This window comes from Nelumbo lutea, chromosome 5 (genome assembly GCF_056320005.1).
Source record: "Nelumbo lutea isolate HS-2025 chromosome 5, American lotus-T2T, whole genome shotgun sequence".
Classification (NCBI taxonomy): Eukaryota; Viridiplantae; Streptophyta; class Magnoliopsida; order Proteales; family Nelumbonaceae; genus Nelumbo; species Nelumbo lutea.
In genome coordinates, this window is record NC_142688.1 from 9,451,448 (window position 1) to 9,470,502 (window position 19,055).

The following is a 19,055-nucleotide window of genomic DNA, read 5'->3' on the forward strand; positions in this document are numbered from 1 at the left end:
CAACGGTTTTTAGAGAAAATTCGGTTTTGGGGAAAACTGAAACCAGTTCCCGGTTTTTCCAGTCCATTCTGGTTTTGAAAACCATGATTCTAACTATTTGGTTATATGGAATTAGAATCCCATTCCCAATATTCCTGGTAGAATGGCATTAATCCATTTGAGGGAATGGTCATTCCCATTCCAACCGATTCCAACTACTGTCTGAACCAAACAGACTATAGAAATAGACCATTCTAATTCTAAACAGACGATAGAAATGAACCAATCCAATTCCGATTCATTTCAATTCTAACTGTTTGATTGGATTGAATTGGAATCCTATTCTTATTTCTGATAGAATGGCATTCATACATTTAAGGGAATGAACATCCCCATTCCAGCCGATTCCAACTACTGTTTGAACCAAACTATAGAAATAGACCAAATTAACCCGAAATACACTCCATGGAAAACTTCTATATTAAAAAGTAAAAAATTCTGAGTCAAGGGTTAGATATACGGATGATATGGATAGTAGGATTGAACATGTGGCCATTGCAATGGATCCGCTATCTGATGTATGGTCACAGGGAGGACAGAAGACCACAGGCAGTATCCCTCCCTCCATACATGTGGCAGAAATCAGTCTCCATACATGTGGCAGAAATCAGTGTGGTTGTGCAGGGAAATTTCCTACTTGACCCCATTAGAAAACCTTTTTTTTTTCACAATTTAAGCCCAAATATCAACTTTCTTAGGTTCAACATCAGGTTTAAACCTAGAGATAATTGGAGGAAATGCCAGAGATGAAGACACTACAACTTACATCCCTAGCTAGCTACCATAATAATATATTTGCCACCTCATTCCTCCCTTCACCCACTGGAGTACTAGATAGCCCGAAAGCAGTGAGTTTTTTCTCCCCTTTGGAGGTTTAGGATATTGATCAATTATTTGAAATCAAATCAGCCCCCTATAAAATTGCCCCCCACAATGTTCCACAGCACATCTTTACCGTGTATTGAGAATATCTCCCAATAATGATATCATCATTTTTTATATTAATCATCGGAAAATGTTTCTAATATACTGCGAGAATGTACTGTAGAATGTTGTAAGGGGCAATCTTGTGGGGGGCTGATTTGAATTCCAATTCTTTCTAGTGGATATTCAGTCTAGGCCTGTACAGGGACTTAGTCTAGGCTGAGCATTTACTAAACTTATGATCAACTTCTGTTCACATATAGATCCAACCTATATATATACATATTGGGGACACTAATAATAATGTACAAACAATTCTTAATGAGATCCATGCATCAATATATATATATATATATATATATATAAGTTGTACTTGGACTGGAATGTAGAAAAGAAAGCTAATTCAGTAATAACAGTGAAATTTTGTGGAAGGTTCATCCGTGGTTGTATGCACAAATTGTCAAACTTTTTGATTCCAAAAAATCAACATGACCAGAGACTATAATTAAAAGGAAGGTGCGGGAGAGAAGACTAATGGCCAAAATAAAGGAAAAAACTTTTCTTGTTCTATATATACACTACCAAGCCTCTCTTTCTCTTCTTTCTTTTCTTCTCTTGCCTTGGATATTTAGTTCCACTACGGCTGCGTGTGGTCCCTGCTGTAACTTGTGAGCTGAGAGGGGTTTGGTCCTTTTTGGTCCTCTGATCACAGGACGGGTTAAGTTGATAACCCTTATTTTGATTAGTCGAACTGATGCCAAGTTTTCTAATGGCAGAACGTACCCATGCAATTATATTGTGTACATATTGACCAAAGGGTATGGCTACTTTCTATATAACCTCAATAATCTGAGCATTTGCCTGTAGAGCGACAAACCGATGGCTTACCATTACGAGATGCTCTTCTTCCCATATTATCTGATCGGCCTTTCGGCCCTGCTAGGATTGAATGCCGTAGAATATCAAGCCTTTAACTACGCTTCTGGAACCACTGGTGGAACCCGGTTTGATACCCAGATCGGCGTCGAGTACAGTAGAGAGAAACTGAAATCTGCCTCAGAATTCATCTGGCAAACCTTCCGGCAAACAAGCGAAGCAGAGAGGAAGAGTGTGCAAAGCGTGAGCTTGTTCGTGGAGACGATGGCCGACGGGATGAATGGGTGGCACGGGGTGCCAGCGTATGCGGTAAACAACGAAATCCACGTGAATGCCACCTACATCGAGGTTTACAAAGGCGACGTAAATAGGGAGATCACTGGAATTCTGTACCATGAGGTAACGCACGTCTGGCAGTGGGACGGAAATGGCCAGCCCGGAGCTGGGGTTTTGATCGAAGGGATTGCAGACTTCATAAGGTTGAAGGCCAGCTATGCACGAGAACCACCTTACTGGGTGAATCCCGGAGGTGGGAATAGATGGGACGAACATTCCGATGTCACCGCCTACTTCCTGGACTACTGTGAAGGCCTTCAGAATGGATTTGTGGCTCAACTCAATGCCAAGATGAAGACTGGTTACACCACCCATTTCTTCATGCAGCTGCTCGGGAAGTCTGTCGACCAACTCTGGGCCGACTACAAGGCCAATTATGCCAATTAATTCATTTCATATTCTTATATATACTTACTTAAGTGAAAACAAATAAAAAGATAGCAAAATTAATGAACGTCTTTAGTTTAATTATATATGATTCCTCCTCCTCCGGTTGATGCTAAGTTTGTAAGTCGTCAATAGTTGTACAACCGACAATGTATAGAGTTTCCTTTATGTATTTCAGATGTAAAATAGCCCGAAATGTTTTCGGGGTTAAATATGATTTGAGGTTAATTTGAGCTTTACTTTCATTTCATGAATCTCTATTAATTACAACGAGATTAATATTTTTTTTTTCCTTTCCAAAGTTTTATTCCTTTATCACCACAAAACAGGTGGAAATATATGTGACAATCACCAAAAGAATTACATATTTATATTCCTCGAAATTTGATATTTGGATACCATTAGAGCTGACATTTAGGCAATTAATTTTGGGGATTAAGGGGTGAAACAAGATACAGGATACACACTAGGTTCGTTAACCTTACCACGGAGAGTTTGCAGTTACACAAAGTTGTTCCAGAGTGATCGAGCGACCTGAGTTACTGATGGATATCACCATCAGTTTGATAGAAAATAATATAGAAAAAATAGATGGAGGAAAAGTCATTAACAAATTTTATAAAGAAATTTCCCTCAACTTTACTTTTCTCTTTTATTTAATTTCTGTCAAACCAAACACAGCCAAAAAATCTCAAATGGAAGACTTGGATGATAGACCTGAACCATCCATATGTGAATAATAGGACTTCATTCAAGTAGCTCACCTAAATCACAATATATCTGTGGGATTTATCTTTTATCTCTTTTCTGGATGTTGCTGTAATTTTCCCTTATTACACACAATAAAAAAAAAACACACACACACACACAAATGCACAATATTTATTTTATTTTTTCAATGTATCAGATATGGGCCTTAAAATGTTGGACTTTAAATTTGAGTTAATTGCCCAGCCTGAGCTTAGTTCATTCTAGAAAGGATGCTTGGGTCAGCTTGAGAAGGAAATGCTGCAGTTTTAGTGGATGTTTGGTATCACAGTGTGGTGTTGTAATTCCATTTCAGTGGCACACAGGTGATTATGCTTTTCAATCTTATTTGGTAGCCCGATTAAGTACAAATGTTTGTGCTTTTTCCTTTACTATTCGAACTTGCATCGTCTATCCCCGTGGGAGAAAAATCTTATGTCCATGCCAATAAAGAGCAACCACGTTTCGTAACAGAGTCCCGACTTGCCTGGACTCCGAAAACGTCTGTCTCAAATTTTCGTTTCTCTCTTCAGAATCTTCTCGCCGCTGCAACAGAGAAGACTAGAAGTCCAGGAAAAACAGAGAAATCTCTGCTACAATTACAAGGAAAGAGAACACGAACACGAGTGTTCTCTCATTCATTCTCTGGAAACCTGAGATACCCACGAAGTGTTCTCTCATTCATTCTAGTTGCCCATCTTCCATGTGGTCATCGCCCAGTCACTCCGGCCGGTGTGCTTTGTCAAAGCAGTGGATTTTGTGGTAACATTGTTAATCCGAAACTTTTAAGGTATGTCATATTGGTAGTATGGGATGTTGTGGGTCGGACCGTTTGACCCGAGAACCGGACCCTTGATCGGTTTATTCTCTGGATCAATTTTAAAATTAGAGGGAGGGAACTCATGCACATATATGCCTCAACCGTCGGACCATTCTGACAAAAAAATATAAAAAATCAAAATGGTCAAAATGGTTCAAATGGTTCGAACGGTTAACCACCCGGGTCAGTGGTTTACTGATCAAAATCAACGGTTTTTGGAAAAAATCTAACTTTAAGAAAAAAAAATTGAACTGGTCACCTGACCGATTCCTAATTTTTCCAATCTGATTTTAAAAACCATGCTCCAACAACTAACTTTTGGGAGTGATTTCTTATGAAGCTCAATTTGAAAAGAATACAAATACAAATAAATATGTAAAATGCAAATATATATAAAATAATACAAATTATAAGATTTTGCACTCTGCATATTTGTATTTATATATTCCTTCCAAACTGAGCTTAAGGCACATAACAGAAACATGCACTATACAGAATTGCAGATTCACCATCAATAGAAGAGTTGCAGATTGGGATTCAAGTTAATGTTAATTTTGCTAAAAAATAATGTATCCAAACCTCTGCTTTTCTTCCCTTTCTAATCTCAATCTCAAGAACTTAAAAACCAGATGTCTCTTAAAAAAATGTCTTTTTATTTCTCTTTTCTTAGATGATGATTACTACGGGAAATCCGTCTCGATTTTCTCTTGGTTTAATTTGGCTTGATAATTATTTACGTTTACGGATCTTAAAAAAATAAGGTATCCAATTTCTAATGTATAAATGCAACCATAACCAACACACAATACCCAGAATGCCAATTGCCAAACTTCACTAAAAAGAAACATAATTCAGCAATAACGGTGAAATTTTGCCAAGGTTCATCGTCCTCCGTGGAGCGTAAGCACAAATCGTCAAACCACATTAAATGTTGCGTGGTTCTTTGTTTACCTTGTTTTGTTGTTTTCTGAAACTATTGGTCTCATCTGATTCCAAAAAAACAACATGACGATATGGTTTTTACATATATTATGAAGCTTTAATAAATTGACAGGTGAGGTGATGAAAGAAAGGTGCGGGAGACCAGTCCAAAGCTTTTTCTTGTTTCATGTATGACCACTAGCTAAGGTTTTCTATTTCTTTTCTTAATTTGCTTCTCTCTTTCTCTTGGATATTTACTTCTCGTTGGACAGTTTTATTGTTGCGTGTTGAGAGGGGCCGTCTTTCGTCAAACCGATATAAGTTTTAGTCAAGCTTGGATTCAGCTCGAAATTTTACACATGCTAAGTTTGGATTTTTTATCCTTTGATTATGGGATCAAGAATTTAGTTTTTTTTTTTTTTTTCAGGCTAAACCTGAGCTCTTACGTAGTTCGAACTCGGCCCAAGCCCAAACAGATTCAACTCGAAATTTTACAAAGGCTAAGCTTAAATTTTTTTATCCTTGGGCTGAGTTTGGGCACAAGAATTTAGGTTTTTTATTTTTCAGGCTAAACCTGAGCTTTGCTCTTAGGTAGCCCGAACTCGGCCCGAGCCCAACTTGATTATACACGTTTATATATATATAGTGTGTGTGTGTGTATATGTATGTATTCACATGTATACATACATATTTGCTACATATTTACATATATACATAAATATATGTCTACTTATTTGCATAAATGCATAAATACATATATAATTTTAGAATGGGTTCATTGACCCACTTGATCCCGGATCAGGCCCAAGCCCAACTCGAGTACATCAAGTACAGGCTGGGCTCGGGTTGGGAAGACCGGGCTTGACCTTAGGCTCAGTCTGGGTTCAGACCTTAAGCCAAAATCTTAGGGTTGGGCCTGAGTTGACTATAAACCCAGCCCAACCCGCCCGACTTGCGCCCCTAATGCTGGCAGTGTTTTAAGACTCAGGCTAGAGTAAAAATTGGAATGCTCTCCAATCCCGGTTTTATTAGTTAACTAGGCAGTTTGCCCATCCAACCCGCCAAAATCATCATTTAATCGAGACCCGAAAAGGCCATCGGTTCCTGTTTTCACAATCCAACCATCTGGTTTGGACTAAATCTTAAAACATTGATATATGGTATTTGGGTTTAATTTTTATGACCTACATCAAACCGAGGCAAGTATTCATTTTATATACAAGCAAATGAACTTTACATGTAATGGACATGTGTTCTTCCTCGAATGAGAGGACATCGAATGGGTATATAATAGACTCGGTATCTAGTAGTCACAACATTGTAATACGTTCAATGAACACTTGACAAATGTATCAAAAGTTTTTTTTTTTTTAATCCTTTTTAAGAGTAGGGTGGGGGTATTTAATTAATGTGCTCACCATGTGATCTACCCCAAACATTTATGATGAGGGCAGACTTGGCCCTCTAGTGGAATTGTGACATGTGGCACCTCGTGCCAATTAAGTATGGCCTCCGGGCAGCTCGCCACAAGTAGTTCACCATAGGCAGCTTGCCACAGGCAGTTCGCCATAAGCAGCTTGCCACAGGTAGCAGCTTGCCACAGGTAGTAGCTCGTCACAGGCAGCAGCTCGCCATAGACAGCAGCTCGCCATAGGCAACTTTCCATAGGCAGCTCGCCACAGGCAACTCGCCATAAATAGCTCGCCACAGGCATCTCGCCATAGGCAGCTCGTCACTTGTAGAGAAGCTCGGTACAGGAGTAGTTTGGCATATCACAGGAAGATCTCCTACCTGACGACCTGGCCTAGACACTGACCCACCGACCTGACAACCTGGCCCAAACACCGACCCGCCGACCTGACAACTTGGCCCAGACACCAACCCGCCGACTAACGTAGGTGCCGCCCTGACAACCTGGCCCAGGTGCCGATCTGGCCGCCTGACACAATCGTCACTCTGACGACCTCAAGGAGTTCACCACCATACCCTGGTTTTGACGGGATGTAACGAGTCTTACCGTTTGGAGGCTTTGCACCCACCTAACCCGCGAGGACTCCGGTATATAAAGACCTCAGCCCCCAAAGAAAAGGGGGATGGAAAAAAAGTGGAGGTAATCCCTGCTCTCTAGCTCTCTCGTTTCTCCAATATTATCTTCAAAGCTCTCTACAATCAGAGTGCTAACTTAAGCGTCGAAGAACCCCCGCCGGGAAAATACCCCTGGGGCCTCTGATTCAGTTCTCGCAAGTCCCTCAGCTCCCGCCGCATATAAAGATGAGGAAAAGATGGAGTTCTCGCAGGTCCCTCAGCTCCCGCCACCTACAAAGAGGAGAAAAAGATGGAGTTCTCGTAGGTCCCTCAGCTCCCACTGCCTACAAAGGAAAGAATACCACCTCATGCTGAGGGCAGTCGGGTTGCGCTGCACCAGAGAGCTCCACCATTCTCTAAGGCACAAACCACCCAGTAGGGAGTTCGCCACCAAGCAGCTCTCCACCAAGCAGTTCGCCACCAGGCAGTTCTCCACCAAGCAGTTCGCCACCAGGGAGCTCACCACTAGGCAGTTCGCCACCAGGCAGTTCGCCACTAGGCAGTTCGCCCCTAGGCAGTTCACCCCCAGGCAGTTCGCCACCAAGTAGCTCATCACTAAGGCACGTCACCACCGGGTCAAATAACGAGGTACTTAGCCAAAAAAAAATTACATCACAAAACATTGATACATGGCCGAAAACAATTACATCAATTTACAAATGTATTGAAAAAGGATCTCCTCTATGAGCCATGGTAGTAAAATGGATGGAAAATAGCTTCATCATATGATCAATTTTTTTTTTTTCAAATGCCCAAATTACCTTACAGACATATTTGTCCTTATCTTCTTCATTTGACATTTGTTGCTTTGTACTTTGCTTGTCATGCTGTGAGAGACTTTTAAAGAAACTCTAGGTTCTTACCTTTCGTTGAATTTGAGAACAAAACCCCATCACAATGTGTGAAACAGAGTTAATTCGGTCGTTTTAATTACCGTTAATGGCGCTTGACTTGTGATTTGTGAAAGCTCAGTGTTATAGGTAGTAAAGTGACACCCGATAGAGTTTACAAAGAGATGACGTGTCTGTATTTTATTGGGGGCTCACATAGTCAACAGATGGACCAGATTTGATAAGTCAAAGTCAAGCTCAGCCGAGCTCGACTAAATTTTCAAATGGCAGAACCAAATTTCATTGACCGAAGAGTGTTGGTGTGGCTGCTCTATATTAAGCTTGGCTCAATGTATTTGCTTGTGGATCGAATTACGAACTGATGCCTTACCAGATGTTGTTCTTCCTATATTCTTCTCTGATCGCCCTTTCAGCCCTGCAAGGAATCCATGCTGTCGAATATCAAGTCTTCAACAACGCTTCTGGAACGACTGGTGGAACCCGGTTTACCACCGACATCGGCCTCGAGTACAGTAGAGAGACACTGAAATCTGCCTCAGAATTCATCTGGCAAACCTTCCGCCAAACAACCGAGGCCGACAGGAAGAATGTGCAAAGCATCACAATGATCGTGGAGACCATGGACGGGGTAGCGTATGCCAGCAACAACAATATCCACGTCAGTGCCAACTACATCGGGAGTTACTCCGACGACGTAAAAAGGGAGATCACCGGGGTTCTGTACCACGAGGTAACGCACATCTGGCAGTGGGACGGAAACCGTCAGGCTCCTGGGGGTTTGATCGAAGGGGTTGCAGACTTCATAAGGTTGAAGGCCGGGTATGCACCATCTCACTGGGTGAAGCCCGGGGAGGGAAACAGCTGGGATCAAGGCTACGACGTGACCGCCCACTTCCTGGACTACTGTGATGGTCTTAAGAATGGGTTTGTGGCTGAACTCAATGCCAAGATGAAGACTGCTTACAGTGCCCAATTCTTCGTGGAGCTGCTCGGGAAGACTGTCGACCAACTCTGGGCTGACTACAAGGCCAAGTATGGGAACTGAGCGCTTTCATTTGTTAAGCTTTACCGAGAGCAACTACTTTATGATTCTATAATAAAATAAAGACGAAATAAGAAGTGGGAAATGGACTTAAGTCTTTGGTTTATCTGATTCCTCCGCCAATACCGTTAGTCAATAGTGGCAGCATGTGGGCAACGACACAGGAAATACTGTGTTTCGTATATGCTTTATATAATATGTGGCTGCGTTTAAGTCAGAATAAAATAGTTGGAAACGTTTTCAGGCTGAAATGTTATATAAGCTATACTGTCATGTCATCTCTACCACAGTGAAACTTGTTTTCCTTAACCAAAGTTTTCATTGTCACTACGAAAGAGGTGAAAATATAACAAACATGGAAAGAACTATATTCATTGAAAATTGAAATCCGTATAATTTCTAGAGTGGAATGGAAGACCCAAATGGTAGATATATTAGTTCTTGGAGCCGTCGAGACAAACCAAATTTGACAATAAGCAAAGCAACGAACTCTCTTTCACAAAGGAAGTTCCTTGATTGCTGAGACAACTTGATTGATTGTATGAAATCTACGCCTTTCCTTTAGAATCATCTTTGCAAACTCGAGAGCATGTTTCTCGCATTCTGCTCTTTTTCTAGCATCACGAATTGCTTCAAAATCCTCAACATGAGCCACACCCACTATCCTCCTGTAAATCAGCAAATAAAACACGTGGTTCTTGGCAGTTCCAAAACTTGAAATATCAACAAATCGAAACAAATTAAAAAGATATCTTTATTAAACTTTCCTCATTAAATAACCTGCAAATCGCATTCCCTTAGGCTGTGTTTTGTTTCCTACCTTTTCTTTCAAACCAAAAACAGCCTTAGTAATCATATATTTGCAGATTTTCACACTTGCTCATTTCCTATCAATTACATATTTGGGTAAAATCTGAGTCACATTTATAATTTTGTGATTTTCATAATTCATTTCCTATCAATGAATCATCTATGGTCATGACCTCCTTCAAGGAATTAGAGTTTCTTCATTTGTAGTCCCAGAAAGAAAGAGAAAAAAGCATGTCCAAGGTCTAATATTTCTAATTTTGTTGGTGGAATGATGGTTTGTGGTTGTTTCTTATGTGTTGAAGACCTGCTGTATTGAAGAGTAACTGTATTGTCAAGCTCATGCAACTATACTGTGTCTTGTAGGATAGCTACCTCAGTGAATGGTTTTATTCGTTTTGCATCTGACTTGCTAATAAATGACAACGTTGACAGTACATCAAGGATGCTCGGGGCATCTGGTATCCTTAGGTTTAATAAGACTTTTAATGAAGTTCCAAATCATACGGATTGAAATCTGTACAACCATCTCATAACAGATAAAAAGAAAATCGAAGTATCTGAAAGGCAAGATGCATAATGTAGCTGTTAGCCTGCTCCTAACTACAACGAATGAATTGAAGAGGACATCAACATTCTGATCTAGCTAAGATAAGCTATTTGTCAGTATCATGTTTCTTGATACACCACAAAGGAAACATGATGGATCTTGATACATTTACCATCCTTAGGGTCATGGTGTTCATGGGTGGACTTTATTGGAACTTTTTAGAACTTAGCACAGTGGATGCTCATTTCCACTCCAATCACTAATTCTATGGGAAAAATCCTCTTTGATTTCTCCCTCATTATGGATTGATCTAAGTTAACCAAAATTCGCATTTCATAATAACAGTTATAGGTTCATATGAAAAACCTGTTCTTTTTGAGTCTTCTGTTCAGACAGTTTTGGTCCAAGGACCATCATCGCTGTCCACCAAAAATAACAACCACAACCCCCTTACAAATTGGATATTGAAGATGCATTTCTTCATGGAGAATTCAATGCGTGCGTATGGAGACCAACTGGTGGAGTATGTTGCATAGGGGAGCCCGACAGGGTGTGTGAACCAATGAAATCAATTTGAGACAAAGAAACATTCTCTGCATGTGTGGTTTTAAAAATCCGATGATTTTATTGTTGGTATAGATCTCACTTGTAGTGCAACTGTTTGGTATTAAAACTTGACAATATGTTTCTAGTGCTGTTTTCTAGTCAAGGATTTGAGCAATTCTGTACCGCCTAGGTGTATGGTAGGAATGCACAGGGTCAGCATTAACCTGCCTCAGAGGAAATACAAAGGAGAGAAATACTTGGAGCTACTACGAATTGGTAGTTATATTTATCTTCCTATAAATGACAACCTGCTGCTGCTTTTTCTTAAGGATTGTTGATATGTTTATGCACTCTCCTGGATTACCTATTACAGAACTTAACATGAATCTCGCGATCCATCTCTCTAGGAACACAAAGCAAGGAATTATCTATAAGTCAGTGAGAATATCATTACAGAGATTTGTTTCGGAATGGTTTTTCTCCATTTTTTGGTGTAGATGGGCCCCTCCTGCTGATTTGAGGACTCTCCTCTCACCTACTTTCTTTTTCCCTCCTAGAAAAAAGGGAAATATCTTATGGAGATGTAATAGAGAAACAATCCTATGGGCTGTTTGGGATAAGAAGAACAGCAGAATTTTCAATGGAGAGTGAATATCAAGAAGTGCTAGTATTGAATCATGAACAGTTGCATCTTGCACCAAAACTGCGAGTTGCTTTGAGGAAATTCCTCTTAGGGACATTGAAAGAGGATGGAAGTGGATTTCTGAAAATCAAAAAGTAGAGCTCAGGTGATAATAAGTTAGAGACCTCCAGCTCACAACCTTGTCAAATTAAACTTTGATGGCTGTAGCCTTGGCAAGCCAGGGCCCTCTGGTATTGGGGGGATTTTTAGAAATGGAAATGGTAACATTTTAGCTGAGTTATGACCTAATTGACGTTGGAAACTCTATTAGAGCAGAGCTATTGGATGTTCTTCAAGGGCTGAAGCTTGCTACATATTTAAACTTTAACAACTAAATAGTAAAAGGAGACTCTAAAGTGGTAAATTCCTGGTTAAGGCGAGGGAGACAAGCCAATTGGCAGCATTGGAATACAATAAAAGAAATTCAAGAACTGAGCAGGGAAAAGATAAGCTTTTTCATCTCAACACATAGATTTGCTAACGGTTTGGCAAATGCTCTAACTAAACAGGGAGTTCATAGATCTGAGTTCCTTTGGGGACAACTAGAGGATTATCAATGTGATGTGAAAAATGGAAAATCAGGGACAGGCAGCAGGGGCTGGCCTTATTATGGGGCTGTATCTGTAGGCTTTCATATATTCTTCTTCTATGTGCATTTTTCTCTAATTGGTAAAGCTAATTCTTAACTATCAAAAGAAGAAAACATCAGCCTGGGAAGCCACACCAAAATAATTAGGCAGAATCAATTATTGGTTACTAATCCTAATCACCCTGAAGTGGTTTGTCACTTGGCTAGTATGAAATTTTTCAAAGAAAAAATGCCTGTTAAGCTAATATTTTTCAAAAGATCTCTGGATGGTAGTTGATCAGAATTTGCTAGACCATTTGCAAGTTGGGACTGTTCTATTTTTAGAAACTAAGATCTTTTCCAGGCCTTCAGGACTATTGGAATCAAATACTCCAGTAAAGTAGAAGTGGGATCCTCCAAAGAAAAGGAATACAAGACATATTTCACAATTTCTCTTGTATATGAAAAGATTTTGAACAGATTCACTTTGATGGCCTCAGGTGCGTCAAAAGGGTGATGCTTGAGTCATCCAATTAAGAATTCTTGTATAGCCATAAAAATGTAAGAAAGATGTGTGTGTGTGTGTGTGTGTGTGAGAGAGAGAGAGAGAGAGAGTGGGGAAAAAATCAGTACAAGAATGGGGAAAAACATAAGGGGGAAAATCAGTACAAGAAAAAGTATGGATGGTATCTTTCCTTATCATTTTGGCAGCACCAAATCCAAGAGTATCATGAAAAAGATCTTTCATGTACTTCTTCTGTGCAGATAGGCGAAGCTCAGGATTATTATATATTGCAGAAAGATATGCCTCACCAGAGCCATCCCAGTGATCATCCCAAAGTGAGGTAAACTTCTTCTGGAAAAGGTTCCATGTATCTTCTGTTGTCCTCAAGATCCATTGTTTATACGTCTGCATAATAACATACACTTTAACATAATCCAAGAGACCAAGAGAGAACATACTATTTACAGTACAATGTTGAAAGATCAATGATGAAATAACTTTGAAGATAAAACCAATAAATTAACACATTAGTTTTTCCAACCCCATCCCTGGAAAGGACATCTGATAGAGAATTACCATTAAATGTAAGGTCCATGCTGAAAGCTAAAGGCCTAGCCTCTTTAATGTAATGGCACAGACATGGTGTAAATATTGTAAAATATGCAAAAATACAGAATGATGTTTTATGAAATAATAAAAGAAGCATGGGCAAACCTTTTTTAAATTATTATCTTGGTCGAAATCATTAATCAAAGCTATGAAACTAAGGTTATAGACAAAAAAAAATACGTTCTGAAGTTGTCCTGTAAACCTGACGATTCAAAGTTACATGACAGAATGAGTTAAAGCAAAATTTTAAACTTAGAAAATGAAAATGGTTCTAATGAATCAACCAAATAATCTATTACACAAACAAAATCTAATATTTAAATTAATGTTTGCAATGAATATCAAGCTGGCTGATAGTGGTAACCATATAAGTTAGGCAGGCATAAAATTGCTACTCCACATATCTACAATATTCTCACCAACTGATGTTATAATACTATCTCTTGTACCTTGCATAAGTGTTCATTGGGGAATATGTTGATTCCAGTACAATTTCGTGCTGCTAACTTGCTACCCATGGAAATGGAAACATGTCGTGGAAACTATTTCTTGTACTCCACAAGTGCTGATAGTGTTCTCTAGGGAATATGTCAATTCCAGTAAAATTTCGTGTTGCTACACATGGAAATGGAAATATGTTGTGGAATATTAGGAAACTTGGGGACATTTTAAACAATGATCAGAATTAGGTAGAAAACTCCAAGAAATAGTTTAAAGAATGTTCATTGGGGAATATGTTGATTCGAGTACAATTTCGTGCTGCTAACTTGCCACCCATGGAAATGGAAATATGTTGTGGAAATATTAGGAAACTTAGGGACATTTTAAACAATGATCAGAATTAGGTAGAAAACTCCAATTTGTGACAGAAATCTGATTTCTCCAAGTAGAGATTTACTTTCCTGACCTTTGAAGGTGCCTTGACAGTTGATCAATATAAGAAATGAGGTGTCCATTGAGATATTTGATACATAACAAATAAAAGAAGAAGAATGTCATTCATCATGTCCTTCATTTTGGAGTTAGTAGTGATGTACAAAGCATCTTAGACACTCCTTTTGGATTTGAGTCCATCTACCATCTATAGTCTTTTCAATCAATACCATATTATTAGATAACATCATAAACCATGGGATCTCCTAAAATGTCTAGTTAGTTGAGCCATAACTAGTGCAAAAAGATATGACCTGGTGACACTTGGGGTAACATTTGTTCATTTTAATGATCAAAAAGAACGACACAAGAAACAAATTTTCACATATAGTAACAAGTTAGGAAATAAAGCATTAGCACCACAAAAATAACCAACAAGATAAGTATAATGAATTCTTACCAAAAAAAGATAAGTATAAGGAATTAACTTCCATTAAAAATTTAACAAATACAGCACACAAAGTATTATTGTCATGGGTTTTAGAAGTATGAAGCTTTAAAGTTTAATCAAGCAAATTAAATTCAAAAGAACCAACAAAATTCAAAGCTCAAAAAATAAGAAACATAAATTAATAACACAAAACACAACTCAATTAGTAGTAGAAGAATCCATGATACATACTTTGCGGTCATTCTCCTCATCAGAATGTCCGTCTTGTGAGAAGAAAGACAAAAACAAATTCCCCAGAAAGGCTCCTATGTCAAACCCCATTGGTCCAAAGAATGCAAATTCAGGATCTATAACTTGAGTGGAATTTTGGGTCACCATGACAGAACCAGTATGGAGATCTCCATGTATTAGGGCCTGGGATCTCTCACAGAACCTATAGTTAAACAATAACTAGTATATAAGGGGATTTTCATAGGTAAAATATGACAAATAATGTTGGCGTCATTAAAAAGTTTATGAAAACAAATAAGACTTGAAGATAGCAACAGTACATGGATTTCAATTCAGCAACTTCAAGCTTCAGAATATTATCTTCGCGAATTGCCTCAGCATCATGATCAAGATAAGGAGAACTCCAACGGTTGTACTGTGAGACTTTATATGGGTCCGAAAAAACAACTTGTTCTGTAAGCCTGCATAACTCCACGTTCCCACAAAATTCAGCAACTGCATACATCAGAAACCCAACTATCACTACTCACTATGCTAAATAAGGGTTGCAAGAAAAAACAAAAAGAAAGTTAAGCTTTTTATTGTTAAAAGTGCTTGCTCTATCATATAAGCAAGCATGGTTTACCTACAGGTGAACCACAAACCCAGGCAACATGATGACTAAGCTAATCAGTTGACCTCTTACTATTTGGATTACTGGGTCACACAAGCAACTTAGTGAAACAGGTAAACACCTAAAAATTTTATTGATTTATGCACCTTTGAACTATGAATATGATCATATGTTTCCTATTATTCTTTTTCATCAACAATAGAAAAGTAAATGTTAGTACAAAGAAAAAAAAAGGATAAGACAAGCCTGCAGACTCTAAGTAAAGGTGCCCTGGGGGCACCAAAAGTCCCCAACAAAAAGGGATGAATTGAAAACTGCAATCTTTCAACTTTTTGACATTATGCATTTTAAGATTGCACTAGGATGCATTTTGACACAATTCAGTGCTGTGCATTAACAAAGAGACTATCAACCAAAAAACGAAAAGAATGGATAATAATTTATTGAAAACTAAGAGAAAGCAAACTTAGTTTGGTCATCCAACAATTCATATATATGTGTATAGACAACATACCATTTCCATAAGCCCACAGTAAACTAATTAATTTATACAAAAAGCAACATGAAGCAATTAGTTATCTCATGATGTCTCAGGGACAATTTTTCCCATCCAATTTATTAATATAATCATTGATTCTCTGCGACATTTTTTTCCAATATAGACAAATAGTTCATTAAATACCACCTTATTTATTGGTATAATTATTGATTGTCCTCATAAATTTGTATAACATTTTCAAAGTAAATAGTGTGTTGAATGCTTTAAAGTCTTTCGCCTTTCTTCTATTCAAACTTTGAAACTCCACCTTCTTGCAACATCTTTTATGGTGAATCTCTGTAATTAGTTTATAAATATTCTAAAAAACAAGAAAAGATTATAATGCCTTCCAATGCAAACTAACTCTTTAGCTATAACTATTTATAAAAATATGAGCAGGTTTAATAGAAGGTTGGCCAATATGTTGCCTTTGAGACGAATAAAAGGCTTTACTACTTTACTAGTATTGTTTAATTTATAAGAAGAACAACCAGTTTCATATCCACATATTGTTCATTTAATCATACCATATCTCTTAATATAGAAAGCTAAAAAAGATGAATTTGTAATTATAAACTTTATTTTTAATTATTTATGCTTTAACGAAAACAACTTACATATGTCCAAGATTGGTGTGTTTATCCTTAAATTTTCCATGGTATCTTAAATTTTCAGTTTATCTAAGATTTGAATGAGTGTCCACAAAACACATCTTAGAAGTATACTTGACAGTACACCCACAGTACAATGTTTTAATCCCCTTTTCAGGAAATTTTTCATTGTTCCATATCTTGATTAGCTTAGTCTTATGAATGTTGTAAGTCCATATAAGCTTCCTATGTATGTAGTGAGAGATAGGAAGCAACAACTCCAGAAATCTTCTTATCGGTCTATAAAAAAAGAGGAAAATGGTGAATCAAGATTGAATATGATAAATTTCAGTTTGCAGTTTATTTTCGATCTTGGGTATTTCTTTTATGAGAAGCTTCATTCACAAGTTGCTAGTTGACTATTCTGATCAATGAGACTTAAGTCCCAAAAAATAAATAAATAAGATTGTATTTATCAGCTGTTGTTTAGAGTTTCCAAAAACCCTTAGTCATATTTTGAGGAGGCATCAACTGTCAATTTCTGAATGAGTTAATTTACCAGCACGTTTGTGATCTGTAGTGGAAAGGTACAGAAGGGATGTGAAGAAAAGAGTCTTTGCCATGTACTCTGACATGTGCTCTGCAAGCAAGGGGTATTCAACTCCAGCAATCAAGCCTTTCCGCAGAATAATATGAGGAGGCTCCAAGTACCGCATGGCGATCAAAGACATAGTGCGGTCAAAATGATAAACTTCCGGAACATGATCCGGGCACAAGCGACCATGCTCTTTTAAGGCCATTGCTTCATAGTATGCGCGTTCCTTTGTCATTGGCCATGACTCCCCTATACAGCGGATGTATGGAAGGGCCTACAATATCACACAGCCAACATGCACTGAGAATCACTTCAAATGTTTTGATCCAATCATCAGAAGAGAAGAAAATTTTAATTCTTATAGCAGGCTAACCTACAAAATACCTAGTGAACATAGAAGAGCTCAATACCACCCTTCATGAATCCCAAATGGAGTCTATATTATACTAAAGATAATCCGACCTATCTGACCTATGGATTACCCATACAGCCAATATCAATTTTTGGGATGCATATTGCATCTATCAATGAGTAAATTGGCAATGATGAGATCCAGATGCTGAACTCCAAAAGTGCAAAACTCTTCTTGTTTTCTAAGTAAATTGGCATGATGAGATCCAAGACTCAAGAGGAAAGAGCAAGACATAGCATTTACTACCTTCTCTAACCAAGGGGAAGATGATAAGATAATAAGCAGTGGATAATATATTTTTAGTTCCGGTGCAAAAAGTTGTTATGCTGAACCAGTAACAAACATCTCTCTAATCAAACAAAGAAAGGGAGATTTGGGGTCGGGGTTACCTGCTTGACGACTAAAGAACCAGCTGAACTAATAACGATATAAACGAAATTAAGATTGCCGTCTCCGACTTCTGTAATTTGCAAGTCGTCGATTTTGTTCCCAAGCTTCAGTGACAGAGAAGGCGTTCTCTTTATGTATTCCACCAGAGACTTATCGTCCAACGGCAGAAACCCGTTTGCATCCATGACAGCAGCTGCTAATACTACTGTTCCGGAAAAGTGGTAGAGAGTAGAGACAGCATAGAGCAGAGGAGTTGAATCACAGAAGAAAAGCAGCACGAAAAACGTTGGACTTAAAAAAATTAAATTAAATTAAATTAAAAAAAGAGAGAAAAGATACCTTCCCTTACGAATTACGATAGAAACAGACAGAGAAACGGAGAACCCACGCAATACAATTCACACATACATTGAACCGGGACATCTTTTATCACGAAAAAAAAAAAAACTGAAAACGGTTTGGTTTCTGAGTTCTAACTGCGAGTGTACGACGAGCAGAACGCCAATGATGGTTGCCTTCTTGGTTCACATTATCACCTATGCTGCGATTACGGTGATTACCCAATAATATACTGCCACGTTCCAAAGTGCTGTTTGGCATGATGATGATTTCTTGAAAGTCACTTTCGAGCCGGTCAGCATTAGAGGAACCAGCATATTTTTTTTTTTTTGGCGAGGAACCGGCATCGAAATTTCTGTTTAGTTATCAATTTTGATGATTTTCAAAAAAATCGGTCAAATTTTGATTATTGAAATCAGTCCTTTTCAGGATTCATCTTTATTGGTGATTTCCTATTTGTAGATTACTCCTATCTTTCTCAGGATAATATTAGGGGTGAACCAAGAAAAATCTAAAAATCGAGCTGAACCAAAAAACCAATCAAACCCGAATTGAAAATCCATGAACCGACTTTCGGATCAATTTGGTTTCGGTTAACCAATATAGAAAATCGGCGGTTAATTGAATCAACAAGTATACATATCTTTCTTTATATTTTATATATATTTATGTATATTATATATTTGTATATATATTATAAATTAATAAATATGCATTATATATAAATA

At 38.1% G+C, this 19,055-nt stretch overlaps 3 protein-coding genes across 5 annotated transcripts; 2 read left to right on the plus strand and 1 right to left on the minus strand.

Annotated features, from left to right (window-relative positions):
* The first annotated feature begins 1,713 nt into the window (after positions 1-1,713).
* Positions 1,714-2,646, plus strand: LOC148850230 (uncharacterized). Its single transcript, XM_088947747.1, has one exon. It carries the CDS (start codon positions 1,843-1,845, stop codon positions 2,560-2,562), a length of 720 nt encoding a protein of 239 aa, XP_088803873.1. The 5' UTR covers positions 1,714-1,842; the 3' UTR covers positions 2,563-2,646.
* Positions 2,647-8,295: 5,649 nt separating this feature from the next.
* LOC148850231 (uncharacterized) lies at positions 8,296-9,134 on the plus strand. Its single transcript, XM_088942785.1, has one exon. It carries the CDS (start codon positions 8,348-8,350, stop codon positions 9,029-9,031), a length of 684 nt encoding a protein of 227 aa, XP_088798911.1. The 5' UTR covers positions 8,296-8,347; the 3' UTR covers positions 9,032-9,134.
* A 119-nt stretch (positions 9,135-9,253) lies between these two features.
* Positions 9,254-18,484, minus strand: MTK (S-methyl-5-thioribose kinase). 3 transcript variants are annotated; one of them, XM_088942784.1, is made up of 6 exons: positions 17,988-18,305; positions 17,151-17,460; positions 15,171-15,345; positions 14,851-15,052; positions 12,875-13,091; positions 9,254-9,694 (listed from the first exon to the last, which is right to left on the minus strand). In XM_088942784.1, exons 1-6 carry the CDS (start codon positions 18,171-18,173, stop codon positions 9,525-9,527), a joined length of 1,260 nt encoding a protein of 419 aa, XP_088798910.1. In that variant the 5' UTR covers positions 18,174-18,305; the 3' UTR covers positions 9,254-9,524. The 3 variants fall into 3 exon arrangements, with proteins under 3 accessions (XP_088798910.1, XP_088798908.1, XP_088798909.1); XM_088942782.1 differs by lacking the exon at positions 9,254-9,694 and adding an exon at positions 18,328-18,484 and having other exon boundaries at positions 12,672-13,091; positions 17,988-18,193; XM_088942783.1 differs by lacking the exon at positions 9,254-9,694 and adding an exon at positions 18,328-18,478 and having other exon boundaries at positions 12,672-13,091; positions 17,988-18,190.
* Positions 18,485-19,055: the final 571 nt, after the last annotated feature.